The 20,918-nt window shown below is 38.1% G+C and overlaps 1 protein-coding gene across 1 annotated transcript; it reads left to right on the top strand.

Annotated features, from left to right (window-relative positions):
• The first annotated feature begins 244 nt into the window (after positions 1-244).
• Positions 245-2,589, top strand: LOC107129937 (protein SET-like). The gene has a single exon (XM_065545972.2). It carries the CDS (start codon positions 877-879, stop codon positions 1,609-1,611), a length of 735 nt encoding a protein of 244 aa, XP_065402044.1. The 5' UTR covers positions 245-876; the 3' UTR covers positions 1,612-2,589.
• Positions 2,590-20,918: the final 18,329 nt, after the last annotated feature.

Raw genomic sequence — 20,918 nt, 5'->3', positions numbered from 1 at the left:
TCAAATGGAAAGTTTTTCCTCTGATGTGATTACAGAATCAAATATTTTATAATTCCCAGGTACTTCTGAATCTTGAATAATTATTAAAGTCAGTGAACACTTTCTCTTTCTTTTCCTTGACTCCCTTTGGATTGAACTAATCTGTAGGGCAACACAATATTATTTCCCTGGGCTAGGTGCACTTTCCTCTTCATGGATTATTGGGTGCCTGTAGATAGAGTCCCCATGCACAGCAGGCAGATTGTGCATCGCACAGTCCTGGAGGTAAATTTCACCAAGAGTATGAGTGGGATTTGTGCAACATGGTAGCCCTGCCTATGCATGTTTGGGGCAGGGATTCCCCCCAACTGTGTATTCCCTGGGAGGCTTGATTTTCTTCTTCTTTCTCTCACCCGTCATAAGCATATGGAGAATATGGGTGTTTGAAGAGAAAAAGTTGAAAATAATGTTATTTTCTGCATTTTCTCCCATTTTTTGAGAGAACTCATTCTCTTTCTAATATTAATGTAGATCAGGGAAAATAAAAGCCATTTGTTAAAGAACTAACTATTACGTAATAAACTGTCAAACAATTACGCCAAAGGTGTGTTTACAAACTCCTGTTCTATCTTGGTGGGTTGATTAGCTTCCTTGGGGGTCCAAACAGCTATGGCTTTTCCATTTTTATAAATGGTTCTGCATTTATAAAATTATGAATGGACATTTATAAGATTAATTAAGAATAGAATTAATAGTGTAAAGGGATCCTTCAAGTACCCATGTGTTATTGCTTACTTTTAACCAATAAGTCTTATACCAGAGTGTTCTGCCTGCTTCTGGATGAGCAAGGAGACTCATGGTCTGGTTCTTGGACTTCCCTAGCAGCATGGCCCCCAAATGCCAGTCTCCACTCCCACCTCAAAAGAAGAAACCAAGAATGCCTCTCTGGGACCAGAGGAGATACCGGCCTCTGCAGGCTTGCTGAAGAAGGGAGAAAAAGAACAGCAAGAAGCAATTGAATGCGTTGATGAAGTACAAAATGAAATAGACAGACTTAATGAACAAGCCAGTGAGGAGATTTTGAAAGTAGAACAGAAATATGACAAACTCCGCCAACCATTTTTTCAGAAGATGTCAGAACTGATCACCAAAATCCCAAATTTTGGGCTAACAACATTTGTCAACCATTCACAAACGTCTGCACTGCTGGAGGAGGACAAAGAGGCACTGCGTTATTTGACCAGAGTTGAAATGACAGAATTTGAAGATATTAAATCAGGTTACAGAATAGATTTTTATTTTGATGAAAATAAAGTTCTCTCCAAAGAATTTCATCTGAATGAGAGTGGTGATCCATCTTCAAAGACCACTGAAATCAAGTGGGAATCTGGAAAGGATTTGATGAAACGTTCAAGTCAAACGCAGAATAAAGCCGGCAGGAAGAGGCAGCATGAGGAACCAGAGAGCTTCTTTACCTGGTTTACTGACCATTTTGATGCCAGTGCTGAGTTAGGAGAGGTCACCAAAGATGATATTTGTTCCAACTCATTAGCGTACTACTTGGTTTCTGATATGGATGATGAAGAAGGAGAAGGAGAAGATGATGATGATGATGAAGAGGAGGAAGGATAAACAGATACTGAGGAAGAAGACGAAGATGAAGGTGAAGAAGATGAAGATGATGATGAAGGGGAGGAAGGAGAGAAGGATGAAGGAAAAGAACACTAGAACACTGATAGGTTCCAACCATCCTTTTCCAAAAAAAATTCTCCAGTCCCTGGGAGCAAGTTCTAGTCTTTTCTTTTTCCTCTTGTGTTCTGTCACCCTGTTCTTGAGGTCTCTTTTCTCTACACCATGGTTCTCAACTTATTTTGGGGGAAATACCTTGAGCAGAATACAATGGGAAAAGTGTCTCTACCCCTTTCTGTTTGAAATTCATTTTTATCCCTTTCTGTCTGAATAAAAACTGTATGGAATCAATGCCACCGAGGTCTGTGGGAAATAAGAAAAACCTGCTCCCTTCGCTCTGCTGGAAGCTGGAGGGTGCTAAGCCCCTGTGTAGTAGTGCACAGAATTCTAGTTTTTCCCCTCCTTTCTCTGTATATTGGGCTTAGAAAGTACGCAGTGTCTCTATGTGAATATGGACAGTTAGCATTTACCAACATGTATCTGTCTATTTTCTCTTGTTTAAAAAAAGAGAAAAAAACTAAAAAAAAAAAAAAAAAGGGGGGGGGGTTATAGAAGGTCAGCGAAGGGTGGATTTGAGATGTTTGGGTGGGTTAAGTGTGCATTTTGACAACACGGCTTCTCCTTTGGCATGTTTGTTGTGATATTTGACAGACATCCTTGTAGTTTAAGAAGACACTTTTAAAATAAATTTTCTTCTAATGATGACTTTAGCCCTGCCACTCAATGGAAGAATCAGCAGAACCTGTGGGATCCTATTTGGAATTGATGCTCTCTATTGTAATTTTGTTCCTGCTTATTTTTAAATTTCCTTTTTGTTTCACTGTAAAGGAAAGATGATGCTCAGTTTTAAATGTGAAAAGTACAAGTTGCTTTGTTACAATAAAACTAAATGTGTACACATACACACACACACACACACACACACACACACAAACTTACACCAAAATCACACCACTTTAGTTACTTGTCCTGGAAAGGTGCTCTTTGTTTTTGAGCTTTAAAGAAACTAGTCTTCTTTTATTTGGCTGTAACTAGGAACTCAACTGAGCAGGAATGACTATTCTGATATGTGCTTGTTACATTTTTGGTTTTCAGAGGTGGCATATCGAGGAGGTGCACCTATGGATTGCAGCATAAATATCCACGGGTCCTGGTGTGCAGTGCGTGCACCCACTCATTATCTTGATGTGCTGCTCACAACCACATCTCTCCTTACACTATTGGAAACTTTCATTCTTAATCATTTAATTTATCCCTAGCGACTCCAGCCTCTCACGACAGACTGAAAGACCACACTTGATGAAGTCCAGATATATTTTAATTCTCTTATATCAAGCCCAAGGGAGAATTTCTTAGTGACTATGCTGACTTATGAGTCTTGAAAAAACTTTAACTGTGGGAATTTTGATGTATAATGAAGCCAGGAGAGGGACACACTTCATTCCAAAATGCTGCAAATAGAATTTAAGCAAGCAACATGACACACATTGTTTGTTTGTTTCTTTTGCTTTTTTTTTTTGTGATGAAGTCTCCCTTTGTTGCCCAAGCTGGAGTGCAGTGGCGCCATCTCGGCTCACTGCCACTTCTGTCTCCCAGGTTCAAGTGATTCTCCTGCCTCAGCCTCCTGAGTAGCTGGGACTACAAGCACGCGACACCATGCCCAGCTAATTTTTTTGTACTTTTAGTAGAGGCGGGGTTTCACTATGTTGACCAAGCTGGTCTCAAAATCCTGGCCTCAAGTGATCCACCCACCTTGGCCTCCCAAAGTGCTGGGATTACAGGCGTGAGCCACTGTGCCCAGCCGTGACACACATTCTTAACTATTCTCCAAAAGGAAGCACACTAGAAAAGTGGTAGTTTGAAAAAAGAAATGTCCAGTAGCAACTGGATGGCTCATAGCTCCAGTGGTTCTGATAAGTGCTCAGTGGAGAGTCTGATACACATTGGGTGCTCAAGAAAATATTTGTTAACTGAATAAACAAATGAATCGGATCTTGTTCAGATAAATTCCAAAGCAGAGAATATCTGCCACAAGTGCTCACATCAACTATGCCTATTAAGCAGCACTGTGTTGTTTGCTTTCACAGATAGGGATTTGATTTGGTATTTGCTGAAACAGACCCACATCTTACAGATGGCATTGAGACTCAGAAGAGTTAAACACTTTCTCACAGCTACTAAGCACTAGAACTAGAATTAGAATGTGTGCTTTCTGACCCCGAGTCTAGGATTCTAGGACTTCAAGGGTTTCCTATCTTTTTGAAGTCATGGGGCAGAACAATATAAAGGAGCAGCTGGAAAAAACTGAAATGAAATTACTATTCACTCTTACATAGGAAGAATAAAGATAACTCTTGAGGACCCTGATATATTATGGTAATAAAAATAAGACTGAGGTAGCAGAAGCACATGGACATGCAGGGAACACTTCCAAACATCCTTCAAAAGGCCTAAGTTCTAAGGACAGGAAACATGAGGAAGCAGAGAAGGAAGGAAATGTGTCTAAATTCTTCCAAGCTGTTTCTTTTACTATTCAGGCCAAGCCGTCTAACTCTAATCAAAATCTCAGGGAAAGCTTATGGCAGCTGAGACTTTTGGAAGTACATTAGAAAACAGGAGGGAAAAAGGCCTTGTAACTCATTGATTTGTATCCTTATGTTATTTTATAATATTATTAAAGCTCTCTCCATTTTATGTAGATTCTGTCTCTCAGCTGTACTGCAAATCTATTAGGACAAGTCTCTTGTCTCTTTTATATATTCCTTGTACTGTGTCTATATGTGGTGGTCTCTCAGTCAAGCAGGCTGTACAATTTATTCGAAGTGTTCCAAGGAACTTGTGTCCCTCCACTGCTCTGACCTCATTTTTGCAATGTTAATTAAGTTGGGTAGATGACCTATTCGACTGATAACACTCAATAGCTCACTGGTATATGGTAAGTAGTTTATTCTCTTAGTTAGTTGACCATAACCAGATTAAAGCCCAAAAAGATACGAAAAAAAAAAAATCAGGTGGTAGATAGTGGGGAACAGAGGTATAGGACACTGTTTTGGGAAAGTGGATCTTAACTCAGTTATGTCAGGATGAGGTGTTACAAGAAGAGAGAACAAGAGAGAAGGCTCACCATTAAATTTGGCTTCTGGCCTTGGGTCAACCTTGCATGATGTTTTGTAGACTAAGAGTAAGGAGGGAGAAGTTGAGACAAAAATTTTACTCTCTGTTTGGTCACTGAGAGCAAAGGTTCTCTTTGTGCTAGTTTATTCTTAAGTAGTAGCATGAGGAGTTTAGGGGTTTATTGCTAAAGAAAATTCATCCTCTTGTGCTAATTGGGCAGAGATTCCAGGTATTAAAACCAAAATCATTTGACCACCTGAGTTATAGTAATTTTAGTGCTTACATTGTTTATTTTCACTGTATAGCACAACCAAATACTATTCAGTCTGGCTGCATGGAATGAGATATGGCTAATTAGATTTCCTGGCGAACCCAGGTTAAGGTAGAAATGCCATATTAACAGTAGCACCCTTAAACCTGGGGAAAGAGGCTCTTGCCTCATGTCACTTGCTTTAGAGGGCCCTGCTGGTCTTCCTCCACTGTGCCATGCCTTATGGTGAAAGGATTCTACAGAGCCATGTGGCTATTGTCAATCCAAAGCACCCCATTCCCTCTTCTAAACCACTTGGTACCCCACAATTCCTGCCTAAGTGATCCCAAGATGACTTCCAGGGCCTACATGGGTCTCTCCTGGGGTCTCATCTCCCAGTGGTGAACTGTACCACTTGTGTTGAGCACTCCTAGGACCAAAGAATGTAGGGCTGTGTATGAATCTTAGTTGTGTGGGCTGAGGTGTCCTCGGGAGTGTGTGCAAGGCTCCTCACTGCAGAAAAGAACTGAAGGTGGGAAAGAGAAGAGAAGGGAATGGGCTACTGGCTGGAGACCCCGGCTCCAAAAATTTTAGGCATGGGCTGACATTTCAAACTCTCCAGTGGCAAACCATCTAGAGCAGTCAACTCACATTGACTATGAAGTGCATGCGCTACTTTGAGTAACTAGGCTTGATCACAGAGGTCCTTGCATGGCCTCCTGGTCTGCATGTCAAACAACAGTGGTTATTGTTCTCTGGATGCTAATGCTGTAGGTATTAGATGTGACTGTTCTCCAGAGACATTCCTAGGGAGTTGCTAATGGTGTGGTGGTAATTGCTGTTATTATTTCATAAACATTGAAATCTTTTATTTTTTGTAAAGTTGTCTCCTTGAATACTGGACTGTAAAGGTGTGTGGATGTGTTCTACCAAATTGAGAATTCTAGTTAATTGAGTTCTGGTTATTTAACTTTTTACCGTGGTTTGTACTTGCTGCTTGTTCAGAGTCTAGGCAATTTTACATGGGCATATTTTATCCTTTCTCCCCATCTCCATTAGTCTTCAAGATCAGGAAGATGATTTATGTCATTTTAAAATAGAGCCTTCCTCTGTCTCTCATTTTCCTTCTCTCTCTCTCTAAGGTATATTGCTGCCTACTATATCCTGGGCCCTGTGCTAGAATTTCTCTTGTGCTAATTTTTATTGATAACATATGATGGCTTAAAATGTCATCTACTGTTTAGTAAATTCATAATAGAAAATAACTTTGTTCCCTCACAAATTTTTATAGACATTTAAAATTAGCACTTCAATATCCAAGTATTTTGCTTTTTCTTTTCTGGAGAGAAACTAACACCTGTAGGTATTTGTTGACATGCAGAAAATGCATGCAAGAATTTTAAAATCTTTTACCCTATAATTGGTCGTGTACTATTAACTAGACCTCTTCTTTAGCTCTCTTACTGTATAGGCTCTTCTGTTTTCCCAAATTCTCTTCTCTTTCTCTAAATTCTTCACCCTGTTCCCCACCCTTTCCCTGCCTTGTCTCTGGGTTTTTGTCTCTCTTGCCTCATTTTTCCTTCTTTCTCTCTCACTTTCTTCCCCCACCACTTCTTTCTTGTTTACACTCCCTGCTCATGTTTGTGCTGCTTTGTGTTTGTGTTTATATCTACCAGGGGAAGGACCAACCATCTTTATTTTTAAATTTTGTTTTACTTTAAGTTCTGGAATACATGTGCAGAATGTGCAGGTTTGTTACATAGGTAAACGTGTGCCATGGTGGTTTGCTGCACCTATCAACTCATCACCTAGGTATTAAGCACCACATGCATTAGCTATTTATACTGATGCTCTCCTTCCCCTCACTGCCTCCCAACATGCCCTGGTGTGTATTGTTCCCCTCCCTGTGTCATGGGTTCTCATTGTTTAGCTCCCACTTACGAGTGAAGACATGTGGTGTTTGTTTATCTGTTCTTGTGTTAGTTTGCTGAGGATGATGGCTTCTGGCTTTATCCATGTCCCTGCAAAGGACATGAACTCATTCCTTTTTATGGCTGCATAGTATTCCATAGTGTATATGTGCCACATTTTTTTATCCAGTCTATCATTGATGGACATTTGGGTTGATTCCATGTCTTTGCTGTTGTGAGTAGGGCCGCAATAAACATATACATTCATGTGTCTTTATAATAGAATGATTTATAATCCTTTGGGTATATACCCAGTAATGGGATTGCTGGGTCAAATGGTATTTCTGGTTCTAGATCATTGTGGAATCACCACACTGTCTTCCACAGTGGAACCAACCATCTTTTAAAGCAACAAATGACATCCAAGTGTGAAGTCGCAAGTCAAAGAGCTAGAGAGTCATACGGTTTCAGAGTTGTCGCAGTTTTGAAGATTGATCCTCTGTCAGGGTCCCCCTCATTTTGTACCTGAGAATATAGGTCTAGCGAATAATATCACCTGTCCAAGCCCACACAATGACCAGGCTTCCTAGCTCTAATTTATCAGTCCAGTCCTTTTCTTAAAAATAGTTTCTGAATATATGCAGGTAAAAATAATAAATAAGCCACCATAAGTTACAGACTTATGTATGTCTGCTTCTATGGTGCCAAGGAAAGAAAACAAGGGGGAGGCATGAACATAAAAGAACACAGGTGCACTTATACGTTGTTTCTTCAAAAGATCATGAAAAGATAGCTTAGAAATTGCCAATAAGAACTACAGACAAACAAGCTCAGACAAGTTACGGCAGAGAGGAGTGTACTTAAAGTTAGAAAGCAGGAGAAGCACGCTTGTCAACAGGAAGAAAAGGAGGAGCTATGGACCTTACAGTTGGAAAATGTGTTCAAAAAAAATAAAGAAGTTGATCCTTCTTGATTTTTCTTGTTTTGAAATTTATGGCAACATGTACAACAAACCTATTTTAATGTACAATTTAAAATTAGTATACTGTGATTTACTTGGGCTAATATAATTGTAAAACACTTTTAAGCTAGACCAGCTGTAATTATATTCCCAAAGATTTGATTTTTATCATTAGTTACAGTTAATAAGACATTTATGATCTCTTTTTGGTTGTCTCTGGTGAAGCATTGTTGGCGATGCTTTCCTGACTTGAAATTCTCCTGTGTGTTGAAATCGAATTAGGAAAATGAGTAAGTAAATAACTTATACTAAAAGTGTAATCTCTCCTTTGTGACATAAATTAGAAATCCATTCACATCTGTGGAATAATTCCCAGTTTTGCAACTAAATAATCTGATATGCACAAGCAAACATGCCTATCTTTTCTCAGTCTAGGAGAATTTGGTCACTTTCTACTTGAACAAAACAAGCTATATGTGCTTTTAAATAGATGTATCATTTTCTCAAAATTGGATTATAAAGAGCTGATCTGAGACGCAATCAGATGGATAATTAAACAGCAAAGGTAAGAGGCTTCTGACTGTGCATGCTTACAGTATTAATTGAAAAAATAAAATATGATTTTTAATCCTAAAGGTAATTTGACCGATGCACATGTACAATGATGTAAGGTTCTGTCACTTTCCATTTTAGTCTCGGGATCGTGGAGCCATTTGAACCTAGCTTTCTCACAGAGAATGGACAAAGTTTGACTGAAGAAATCTGACCGCATTTTATGTTTTTTTGGGGTGTGTATAGTTGAATGAAAACATGAAGATAATACTTTTAAACAATTTTTTGATTTTCTTTTTTCTTCGTTCAGCTATGATGCTTTATTTTCTCAGATCTGTTTAATCATCTGGAATACTTTTTCGAGTGATTTTTAAAATGGCAAGAAATGTTCCCTCTTCCATAATGTACCTGTTGCCTCTGAAATGCCATTGGTGTTTGAATTTTTTAAATCCTCATTTGTGGCAGTTATTACATTTTGCTTCATGTTATAGTAATTTGGCTTGCAAACATATCTTTTGTACCAAATTTTAAACTCCTTGAGGACAGAGTTCATATCATTGTCTTCTTTACCCTGGACCTTTCATTGGTGAAATGTTTGTGGAATCGGCAAATGAACGTAAGACATACATTGCCTTCTGACAGTGGGCAGACATGTGGCGGGCTGTTGCTGGGTAATGTGCTCATAATGTCCTGCAGATTAATTTGGTTCTTTGATCGAAAATGAAGTGAAAACATGCATCTGCAGTTCAACCTTTTCCCGGTGTTATTCAAAATGTAATTCAATGTGATCAATTACATTGAAAATAATTGAGAAATGAGATGACACTTAAATTAGTTGAAGAGAATTATGGGTTTTGTCCTTGGTTCTTTGGATAAGTAAACTTTTAGTGTTTTCTCAGACATTTGCAAAATTCTAGGGGTTGTCTGTTCTTTCCTATAGGACATCCAGATCCTGAGGCTTTTCTTCTTATCATTTCTCATTTAACTGTTTATTAATTCTTTCCAAGAGAAGGAATAAGAAGTATGAATTTTTGCTGTTAATTGAACCTTCCCTTAAAACTGTTTGGAGTGTCTTTTGGGCTATTGAGAAACACTGTTTGGTCACTTTTCCTGGGCTTCTGAGAGTCCAGTTAGAAGAGTTCTTTATTATTGTCATGACATAGTTAATAATAATATTTTCTGTTTCACTTTTACATAGCATAACTTTTCAACAAACCTGGCAAAACATCTTCCAGGCATTCTGGTCAGTAGAGATCCTGTTATCAGTTGTGCTGCAAGACATTATTGAGTCGATAGTGTAACTGGTCCAGTTTCCCCCTTTTGGCTCTGTAGAGAGTCAGAAGCATAGCAGCGGGTCCCATGGAAGTAGGGATAAAAGGGAATTCTTCTTTGACTTTTAAAAATCTCTCAACTCCATTTAAAACTCTGTAAGTTTTCCTCCTTGGGAGATACGGAGTGGTTCCAACATCCTTAATATCAGTTGCATTTTGGTCACATTCAACCTTTAATCCCTTCTAAGAATGGGAAAATGAAGACATCTACTATGACGTCCCAAAGGCCTGTAGTTATTGAGAGAGCTGGCAAGACTAGAATTATAACTTGGGCCTCTGCTATTATGAATATATTGCTTGCTGCGAACTCATTTGGAGCAAACTTGTATTATTGTAGAAGTAGGAAAGAGGCCAAAAGAGAGACAGGGGCAAAAAGACATGATCATTAAGAAAAGATAAATGTTTGAGCTGATGGATATCCCAATTTTCCTGATTTAAGCATTACACATTGTGGACAGGTATCAAAATATCATGTACCCCCCAAATATGTACAACTATATCAATTAAAACAGTTTAAAAAGTGATCAAAAGCAGTAGCAGAAATATATTCCTCATGTAATTTTCATTGCATTTGAGCATCTAGGATTTTTGACAAGACTTCCGTCTACCATAGGGTGCTTAGGAGGCCTAGTGATCTCCAGAACTGTGGGGTATCAGTTCATCAGTCGGCTCCAAGACCACGTTAAGTGCTTACTTAATGCAGAGCACTATCTTCAATGCTTTGAAGATTCTAAGTTCCATTTTTGACCTGTCTTCTATGTTGGGCAAATTATTTTTATGAGTTTTGCTTCTGCTTCCTCATTTATGTGTAGGCGACAGTAATAGTAATGGCTGGGTAACCTCACAGGGAACTGCAGGTTGAAGGTGGGGAAGCATCTTCTTCTAATATACCCATATAAAGACATAAAGACAGCATTTATATATTTGTAGTCAAATCATTGGTTCATCCTATTTTCTGCAGGTGAAGATAGATATCACCATGCCTATGGCCAATTATCTTTATCCAGTTCAATTTGGCCAGGTCAACGAAACTTGTATTTATGTCATACTCTTGTATTGTGGGAGATAAAAGAATAGTGCCCCTAATTTAGTTTTGGTAAAATTGAGGTTAAGTGATTTTCCCAAATTTATTTTGATATAAAGTAAATTGCAGATATAAGTTTTTCAGTCCCTAACCTTTTGTTCTCATTTAATTATTCCACGAGGAAATGCTGCATATTAAAATTATCTTCTTAAATGGCTCACTCAATCCTTTTGTCCCTGACTTCTCCAAGTAAAACAACTAACCCCCATTTTTCAGTTTGTTGTGAATTCAGTTTGTCCAAACTAGGCTGGGGATAAGTTAATTAAATAATTATATAGTGATTAACATGGGTTAGCATTTATGTCAAATTGGGGCAAAACCACCTTTTGAATACCTAGAAGGTAGTGAAATGTACTTAATACTAACATCATCATGAATATCAATCACAGGTTTAGAAGTCTTTTGATATATATGAGCTAAATATGGGTTGAATTCCCACCAATCATATCTTAACAGATTTTTTAAAAAAGATAAGTCTCTCAATCAGCTGGTTTGTCTCTCTCATAAAAATGACAATAAAATTATAGTATGTGAACTTCTGATTATTTAGATTCCAGTTAAACAGGATTTTACTTTAATTTCTTTTATTATGAAGAGAGAGAATAATGGTTTCCTACTTTTCAATTCCATTTAGGAGGAACTTGTTTCTTTCAGAGCACCAAATGAAGCCTTCTTGCTTGCCATCCTATAGGACCTTTGCACTTGAATCTCTGGTTTCTGAATTTGGGACATTTTATAATATCTCCTAAGATTTTTCCAGGTGATCTTTAAAAATAGGTTCTAGAGAGATTTTAACAATCAAATTAATGGTTTCTCTGTTTAACTCTTTTAAAATATATTTTCATGATCCTCTGTGTGTGTGTGTGTGTGTGTGTGTGTGTGTGTGTGCGCGCGCGCGCGCACAGGGGGTGGGTGAAGGGAGATGTGGGGAGAACAAACAATAACCAAAGAAATAACAGTGGAACTTAAAAATGTTTTCTACTAACTTGTTTGCTAATAATTATTCAGGCAGCTTTATGAAAGCTCTTTGGAAATTCTAGAAGTGTTTCCATTTCAGGCTTAATATATTTGGATTATAAATAAATATCAGATACCTTTTGGAGGCATTAGAAACTAAACATTATGCAAAGGCTACCCTCTGTTGCGTCAGGAGCTTGAATTGTTTTCATTAAAATATCTGCTATGAAAGCACTGAGATTAGATGGGATGTTAGCTCCCCTTTTTCCTGCTATCAAATGTCACAGATTTGTATTGTTGGTAGAAACTGAGATTTCATTTTCCTTCATCCCATTCTGATGCTGGCTTCCCTGAAGCAACACTCCTGTTCCAGATTTTTATGCTCGAGGTAAGTCAGAAAAGGAATTTCGGTGAGGCATGAGTTTTTTGATGAAACGTGGGGGAAAACCAAATGGGCATCTTCAGAATGAAAGCGTACGTCTTTGTCTGTCTGAATGTGTGAAAAAGAAAAATGCTGAACACAGTCTAAACCTCCTGCTGGTGTGATTTTTGAGTAGTGTTGATGGTCAACATATGAATGAAGGTTTTTCTGTTGCAAAATGCTTTATTGTTATGTGCAGGGCAGACATCTGTGTGCCTGCCTTAAATTTATGAACTAATAACATCTGTTCCAAGAAATCCTGTCAGGTCTTTAACAGTACCATTTTGTTCTGAGTTATTCTGGCAAATGGATGATTTTGCTTTTAAGTAATTATTTTTTGAATTTCTAAATATAAAGTCACATATGGTTTAATGTATGGGGAGGATGCCTTTTTCATCAATGAAAACTTTCAGAATTGACTAATCGCATTTTCTTTTAACAAAATATCATTCATTATTTTCTTCTATTTGGAACAGATGTAAATGTCAATAAAATAGATTCAAGCAAATTTTATGAGTGAGATTACAGATAAATGATAATAAGAAAAATCATGAGAAAACCCAACCCAAATAACTGAGTCGGGCTGTACTATAAACAAAGTAAATTTAAAAACATATGTCCCCAGAGAACTGTGGCTAGTAGGATAGATACTCTCTGAGGCTACCCTCCTAGGGTAGTAACAGTAATTCTGCTGAAACCAATTAGGCACTGTTGAGAGCAACTTCTCGCTGCCGATGAAGGGACTGGATCCTGTAGCCTGGTGTCCTTGTCAAGTCCTCAGTGTGTACTCAGCTTGCCCCTGATAATACACACTGGTCTTAAATGAAACAGAGTGGCAAATATTTAGAGTGAGTTTTATGTGTCTTTGGGATTTTTCCTTCCCCACCATTGGTAAATAGCACGTTTCCTCTGCTGATCTGTGACCTTTGAGATAACTTCCCTTGTTAAACACACACTCATTTGTGTGGGTGTTTGTTTTCTTTCTTTTTTTCAAAAGCTATTCCTTCTTTTCTACTTTATATTCAATTGCTTTCAGCACAGAGTAAAGTAAAGATGAATCTCTTGTCTGTAGTTTTGAAGGGAGGGAATGAGAAGCAAAGGAATTAGCAATCGCAAAGATAAACCTACAAAGGCAAACTAAGTAGAAACATACTTTTTCCGTTGCAAATTATGCTTCACTACTATAGGCTGTAATCCCTATGCTGACATATCTCAGAATAAAATGTAAGTTGCTTGAGATGCTATTCTGAAGCATGTGATATGGTTTTATTGATTGATAAATTTATCCATATGATGATAGTCGTAGATTTTCAGAGGCCCCATATGGACTGTTTGAAATGAAAATGTTATATTAGCAATGGATGAGAACATGCCACTTGCCCTGCTCCATACAAACTTTGATTCCTAGGAATCAGCACATGTTAGAGAGCTGGAGGCCACCGTATGGTGTGCAAGTGCTCCTGTGCTGAAGTGACACCAGAACAATCACCACATTGCCATCAGGCTATCCATCTGAGGCACGGTTTTCCTTCTTGTTTCAATCTGTATCATTCCTGGAGAATTTGCTGAGGCCCCCAGGGCAGTGCTGAGGCCTCTAGCCCCACCAAATCTCTTTTTCTGTCCCTTCATCATTTTCAGGTCTGACTGCGTGTAGTTTTCCTGTGTTCTCTAATTTCTGGGCCAAAGCTTGGCAGGGGGCAGGCGCAGGATTAGGTTGAAGAGGCCAGTATGACCAGGCATACCAAGGTTCGTTGTGCTATACCAGAGGTATTACATTAGACTAATGAAGAGATTATAGAAACTTAGTTCTCCATCTGAATTCTCTTATTAACACATCACTGTGAGTCAGCCTGCTGCTTTCAGTGTTGTGTGTTTTTTTCCTTTGTTACTTCTGTTGCTGCTAATGATATTGGTATCATTTGTTGTATCAATGCAACTGACTTGTACTTCAAGTCAGTATCTCAACCAACCTAGAATTTCTTGTCTAGCTATGGTAGGTGGTATGGGGTGGTAGTGGTGTTGTCTCAGGCTAGTATATGATAGTATGATTTTGAAGTCTATTTTTTTTCCCCCTCGTTTAACAAACTAGTGTGAACATCTATCCATGCCTTTTAAACACTTTTCTCCAAGATAATTTTTTATAGTTTTTTAATGGTTAAATAACATTAATTCAGCCAATAAAATTTAAAACTTTTTGCTACTGTAAAGATTATTGTGTACCTCCTGGTAGTTACATCAGGATTATTTCCTTAGGATGCAGAGCTTGTAGGTTAAAGAGTATAGTTATTAATAAAGGTTTGTTTTTTTGGCCGAACTGCTCTCCAGAAAGTTCTTTTCCCCTTCAATTTATTCTCCTACCAGCAGTGCATGAGAGGGCACATTTTCCCATATCTTAAGTAGTGTTGTTTTGTAGAAACGTTGCCAATCTGATATGGGGCAAATGGCATTTCACTGTGGTTTTTCTGTGTTTGTTAAGTCACAAGTGAGGCTGGATAGTTTTTCCCTTGCAAATTGCCCTACCAATGTTCCTTACTTATTTTTCTTTTGAGATGCTTATTTTCCAGTTAATTTTATTCACAATTTTTGTATAGTATAGATAGTAATCCATGTGTCTATAGGTTGTTTATAATGTAAATATTTTTTTCCAAGTTTCTTAGTCACTTTTTGACTTTTTCCTTTGGGTATATTTTTACATTCGAAGTTTTTGTGCATGTGATTGAGTCTTTTTTAATTGTGGTAAGAATATTTAACATGAGACTTGCCCTTTAAAATTTGTTTACATCTATAATATAGTATTATTAACTATGGGCACAATGTTGCACAGCAAATCTCTAGGACTTAATCATTTTACATAACTGGAACTTTATACCCACTGAATAGCAAATCCCCATTTCCCCCTTCCCCACACCTGGGCAGTGGTTGAGTCTGTGATGTTTTCCTTTTAAAGTTGCTGCCTTTGGAGTTAATTTAGAAACGACTTCATCATCCCAAGATCACACACATTTTTCCTACATTTTCTTCCAGTTTCTTTATTTTACATGCAAATCTTAATCCATCTGGAATTTATTTTGTTGTATAGGAGTGCAAGAATTTAACTTTATATTTTTCTCAGATAGTTTTCCACTTGCCAGTGGAATAATGATTTGTTGAATAATCTATCCTTTGCTTTTTAAGTTTTACCTTGAAAAAACACAATATAAAATTTTGGATCTAGTTTTTTAATATAATTTATTGATAACTCTTTGTTTTGGACAGCATAACGTTGTTTTAATTACTGTAATGCAGTTAAACATCTGATAGCTTGAATCATTCTTATCTTTTTCAAACATTTCTTGGCAGTTTCTTTCATCATCTCCTGACCAGATGGTTGTCATAATGTCTTAATTGCTCATTCTAACATTGGTCTCACTTGCCTCTAATCCATTCACAACAAAGTTGGCTGAATTCTTGTTCTAAAACACAAATTGGATCACATTACGCCCTTCTTGTTGTGTATACTTCCAGCTATTTTTATAAACTAAAAATGGGTCCTTTGCCTATAGCAAGATTTTAACCTGAAGTCCAAGCAACTTCTGAACTTCACAGTGTTTGTAGACACCATTTCGGTGATTTTTTTTTTTTTTCTGAGTAGAGGATTGATAGTATCATAGATTTTGAAAGAGCCATGACTCCAAAACATTAACAACCTCTGTGGAACAGGAAGAAAGTCAGGCCCCCCAGAATGGCTTGTGAGGAGCAGGTCCTCCCTTGGTTGACATTTCTTTCTTACCTGCCTGCCCTCTCCCTGACCACTCTTCCACATCCCCACCCTCTCCCTCCTGGACTGCTTGCAGTTCACTAGCCAGTCTGCTGTTTCACGCCCCAGTGCCTTTGTACATGTTATTCCTCCTGCCAAAGTGTTCTCCCACACATACCTCACCCATCTGGAAAATTGTTCCTTGTCCTTCAAACAACAATCAAATAACCTCCTCCTCTATGAATCTTTGTCTGATCCCCTTAAGGAATGCTGACCTCTCTCCTTTATTGTTAACTGCTGTACTTAATCTGCATTTTTACTGTTACTCTTCTACTCTTCTTCCTCTAGTCATACTATAATATCTTTGGGAATAAGGACTGTGTTTTTGTAACCACAGAGCCCACTGCCTGGCATAGCTTAGGCACTCGGTGAATGCTTGATGAACAGATGAATGGATACAAAAAATGAATGTATGGCAGGACATAGCCCTGGTGAAATCACTGGCAGGGGCTTGTGTGAAGTAACTGCATAAGAAAAAACAGCATGCCATTAGAGGTGAAGGGACCAGCTTTGAGTTTAACAGAAATAAGGACAGAATGGGTGAAGCCATAATGTCAACTTTGAAATACCACCATATATTAAGAAACCACATTTGAAGTTCTAAGGATCCTTAAATGAAGATGCTTTTCACCAAATACTTTTCTAAATTTCCCTGAGTGGTTATAACATAGAGGACCTATTTCCTGAGCTACCAGGGTCCTAACACATACGTTTTTATGAGCTGGTCACCAAGAGTTATTGGTAATCACAAGTAATGAAAGCACAGCTTTGGGTGAGTGGGTGGGTAGCGTGGGTGAGGTGGAATATGCCATGTTTTGGACCAAAGCTATTCACATTGATGTGTAGCCATTGTTTTCATGATTCTGGCACCCAGTGGATGTTGAGTAAATATTTCGTGAGTAATTAAATGCTGAGTGTGTAGCTGGGGGTATGACAGCCAGCTAACTGTGATGTCTACTTTTTCAACTCTCTGAGGTGGCAATGCTAATTTTGCTGGAGATAGTAGCATCACTGTTTTACTTGGTTCCCTCTATTCATACTACTTAATTTTAGCTAGTTCTTACTATTACTTGCTTTGTTTACTTCTTGGATTCTCTATCGCATTACCTTTGATGCCACCCACCATCCTACTCTGGGCAAACAAACCTTGTCTTTGTAAGAATGTTAAGTTAATCTGACATAAGCCCTTCAATTTCACTCCTCAAATTCTTCTACATCAGCATTCTTTTTTCTACCCTGGGGAAAAAGAACCTCCTCATTTAAGTGTGCTTCCTCTTCTTCTTAAATATTGCCTGTGCAACTTTTTGTTTTGTTTTGTTTTATTTTGTTTTGTTTTTTTGAGGCGGAGTCTCGCTCTGTCGCCCAGGCTGGAGTGCAGTGGCCGGATCTCAGCTCACTGCAAGCTCCGCCTCCCGGGTTTACGCCATTCTCCTGCCTCAGCCTCCCGAGTAGCTGGGACTACAGGTGCCCGCCACCTCGCCCGGCTAGTTTTTTGTATTTTTTTAGTAGAGACGGGGTTTCACCGGGTTAGCCAGGACGGTCTCGATCTCCTGACCTCGTGATCCGCCCGTCTCGGCCTCCCAAAGTGCTGGGATTACAGGCTTGAGCCACCGCGCCCGGCCTGCCTGTGCAACTTTTTAACTTTTCATCTCTCTTTGTCCATTTACCTCTTCCTTTGTTTGCAGACATCATTAGAATTCTCCATCCTTGAAACAACTCAACAAACAAAAATTTAATAATTGAATACCTTAACTTTCACCCTTCTTTTTACCTCCAAACTTCTTGAATGATCTATGACCACTATCTACACCTTTTCTTCATATATCGAGGTCTGGAAATCTTTATTACATGGTTTCTTCTCCAGTCTCCAAATTACTAAAAGTCAATTTCTCAGTTTTCATTTTTGTTCACCTCTTGATAACACTCGAAACCATTAAAATTCCCCTTTATTTTGAATGGGCTCTTTCTTAATGTCTATCACGCTCAACTGTCTATTTGCTCAGATCTTTCTGTTTTGTTTTCTGTTTCTTCCATGGTCTTCTTTCTGATGTCCTGAGAGTAGATATTAATGTCTAATATCTGCAGGGATGACACCCCAACCCTAACCTTCAACACAGGCCTCTTTCCTATGTTCAGATCTACTGTTTCTGGAAAGCTCTACCATCTGCCCTACAAAAGCTTCAACATTAATAGAAATTCCATATAATTTAAAACAAAATTCCACTTATATTTTCTTTCAAGTAAATGTTTAATTTGAAATACTTACATTAATGATGAAGCCATTTTTCTATCCACCCAAACCTTAGACCTGAGAATGAACTGTTTGCTCATTTTTCTCTCATAGCCAACCAGTTTCAATGTTCCCTGATTTCTACTGTTACCCAGGCTTTCTTTTATATTCCTGCTTTTATGGTGCTTATCTAAACCCTGTACTTTTGGCATGTAGTATTGTATTGACTATTTATTTATTTATTATTTTATTATTATACTTTAAATTCTGGGATATATATGCAGAACGTGCAGGTTTGTTACTTAGGTATACACATGTTGTGGTCGTTTGCTGCACCCATCAACCATCATCTACATTAAGTATTTCTCCTATCCCTCCCCTAGCCCACCCACCCTCTGACAGGCCCTTGTGTGTGATGGTCCCCTCCCTGTGTCCATGTGTTCTCCTTGTTCAACTCCCGCTTATAAGTGAGAACATGTGGTGTTTGGTTTTCTGTTCTTGTGTTAGTTTGTTGAGAATGATGGTGTCCAGCTTCATCCATGTCCCTGCAAAGGACACGAACTCATCCTTTTTATGGCTGCATAGTATTCCATGGTGTGTATATGCCACATTTTCTTTATCCAGTCTATCATTAATGGGCATTTGGGTTGGTTCCAAGTCTTTGCTATTGTGAACAGTGCCACAGTAAACATATGTGTGTATGTGTCTTTATAGCAGAATGATTTATAATCCTTTGGGTATATACCCAGTAATGGGATTGCTTGGTCAAATGGTATATCTGGTTCTAGATCCTTGAGGAATCGCCACACTATCTTTCACAATGGTTGAACTAATTTATACTCCCACCAACGTGTAAAAGCATTCCTATTCCTCCACATCCTCTCCAGCATCTGCTGTTTCCTGACTTTTTAATAATCGCCATTGTAACTGGTGTGAGATGGTATCTCATTGTGGTTTTGATTTGCATTTCTCTAATGACCAGTGATGATGAGCTTTTTTTCATATGTTTGTTGGGGGCATAAATGTCTTCTTCAGAGAAGTGTCTGTTCATATTCTTTGCCCACTTTTTGATGGGGTTGTTTGAGTTTTTCCTTGTAAATTTGCTTAAGTTCCTTGTAGATTCTGGATATTAGCCCTTCGTCAGATGGATAGATTGCAAAAATTTTCTCCCATTCTGTAGGGTGCCTGTTCACTCTGATGATAGTTTATTTTGCTGTGCAGAAGCTCTTTAGTTTAATTGGATCCCATTTGTCAATTTTGGCTTTTGTTGCCTTGCTTTTGTTGTTTTAGTCATGAAATCTTTGCCCATGCCTATGCCTTGAATGGTATTGCCTAGGTTTTCTTCTAGGGTTTTTATGGTTTTAGTTCTTATGTGTATGTCTTCAATCCATCTTGAGTTAATTTTTGTATAAGGTATAAGGAAGGGATCCAGTTTTCAGTTTTCTGCATATGGCTAGCCAGTTTTCCCAACATTATTTATTAAATAGGGCATCCTTTCCCCGCTGCTTGTTTTTGTCAGGTTTGTCAAAGATCAGATCATTGTAGATATGTGGTATTATTTCTGAGCCTCTGTTCTGTTCTATTGGTTTATATATCTGTTTTGGTGCCAGTAGCTTGCTATTTTGGTTACTGTAGCCTTGTAGTATAGTTTGAAGTCAGGTAGTGTGATGCCTCCAGTTTGTTCTTTTTGCTTAGGATTTTCTTGGCTATATAGGCCCTTTTTTGGTTCCATAAAGATGCTTTTCCTGGCTTTAGTTGTTTCTTCTCTAGGATATTCTTTACATTGCAACCAGAATAAGTCATCAAAGGTCCAGTTATGCCACATTCTTGCTCAAAGATCTTCAATGAATCCTGATTTCTGTGTGATAATGGTTAATTTCCTACATGGTTAACATGTACTCTGAAGCTAGACTGCCAGGATTTTGATCCTGGTCTCACTACCTAGTTTTGTGACCTTGGAAACGTTACTCAACTCCTTTGTGCTTTAGTCCCCTCAGTGAAAAATGGGGATAATCATAGTGTTACCTCATAGGTTTGTTGTAATAATTAAATGATTACCCTGCACATGGTAAACAGTCAATGAATGTATGCTATTATTATTAGTCTGCTATCTGTGGGCTTTCATATTTTATCTGAAATCCAACTTTCTCATTGCTCACTATTTCTAAACACACTGCACATTTTCAATATATATGCATTTCAATATCTATCTTCTGCTTCCTCTGCCTGTAATACCCTTTTCTACCCTCTATCTCTCCTGTGTCTTTAGAAATTCTATCAGTTCTTCAAATGAACCTCAAATAGACTTCCTCCACGAACCTTCACCTATCATACCAGACATAAATGATTGTTTATTTTTCTGAAATTTCTCAGCCTATCTTATACTTTTCCTGTTTACTTAATTCGTGTTGGCTTAGTTTAGTTACACACGAACAAATCTTATGTTGCCTGATGGACTGTAAAGTCCTTGAAAACGGGGTTTGTGGTTTTTTTTTTTTTTTTTTTTCCATATTCTAAAGTAACAAGGAAAGTTCTCCAAACATAAATGTACTAAGTATTTGTTGAATGAATATAGGAGGAAGGGTGTAGGTTTTGGATAAGAAATCATTCTTATCAAATTAGTCGAAAATGACGAGTATTGTGT

The sequence above is a fragment of the Macaca fascicularis genome, chromosome 6 (assembly GCF_037993035.2).
Source record: "Macaca fascicularis isolate 582-1 chromosome 6, T2T-MFA8v1.1".
Lineage (NCBI taxonomy): Eukaryota > Metazoa > Chordata > Mammalia > Primates > Cercopithecidae > Macaca > Macaca fascicularis.
The sequence above is the reverse complement of the archived record's forward strand: the minus strand, read 5'-3'. Positions and strand labels throughout refer to the sequence as shown.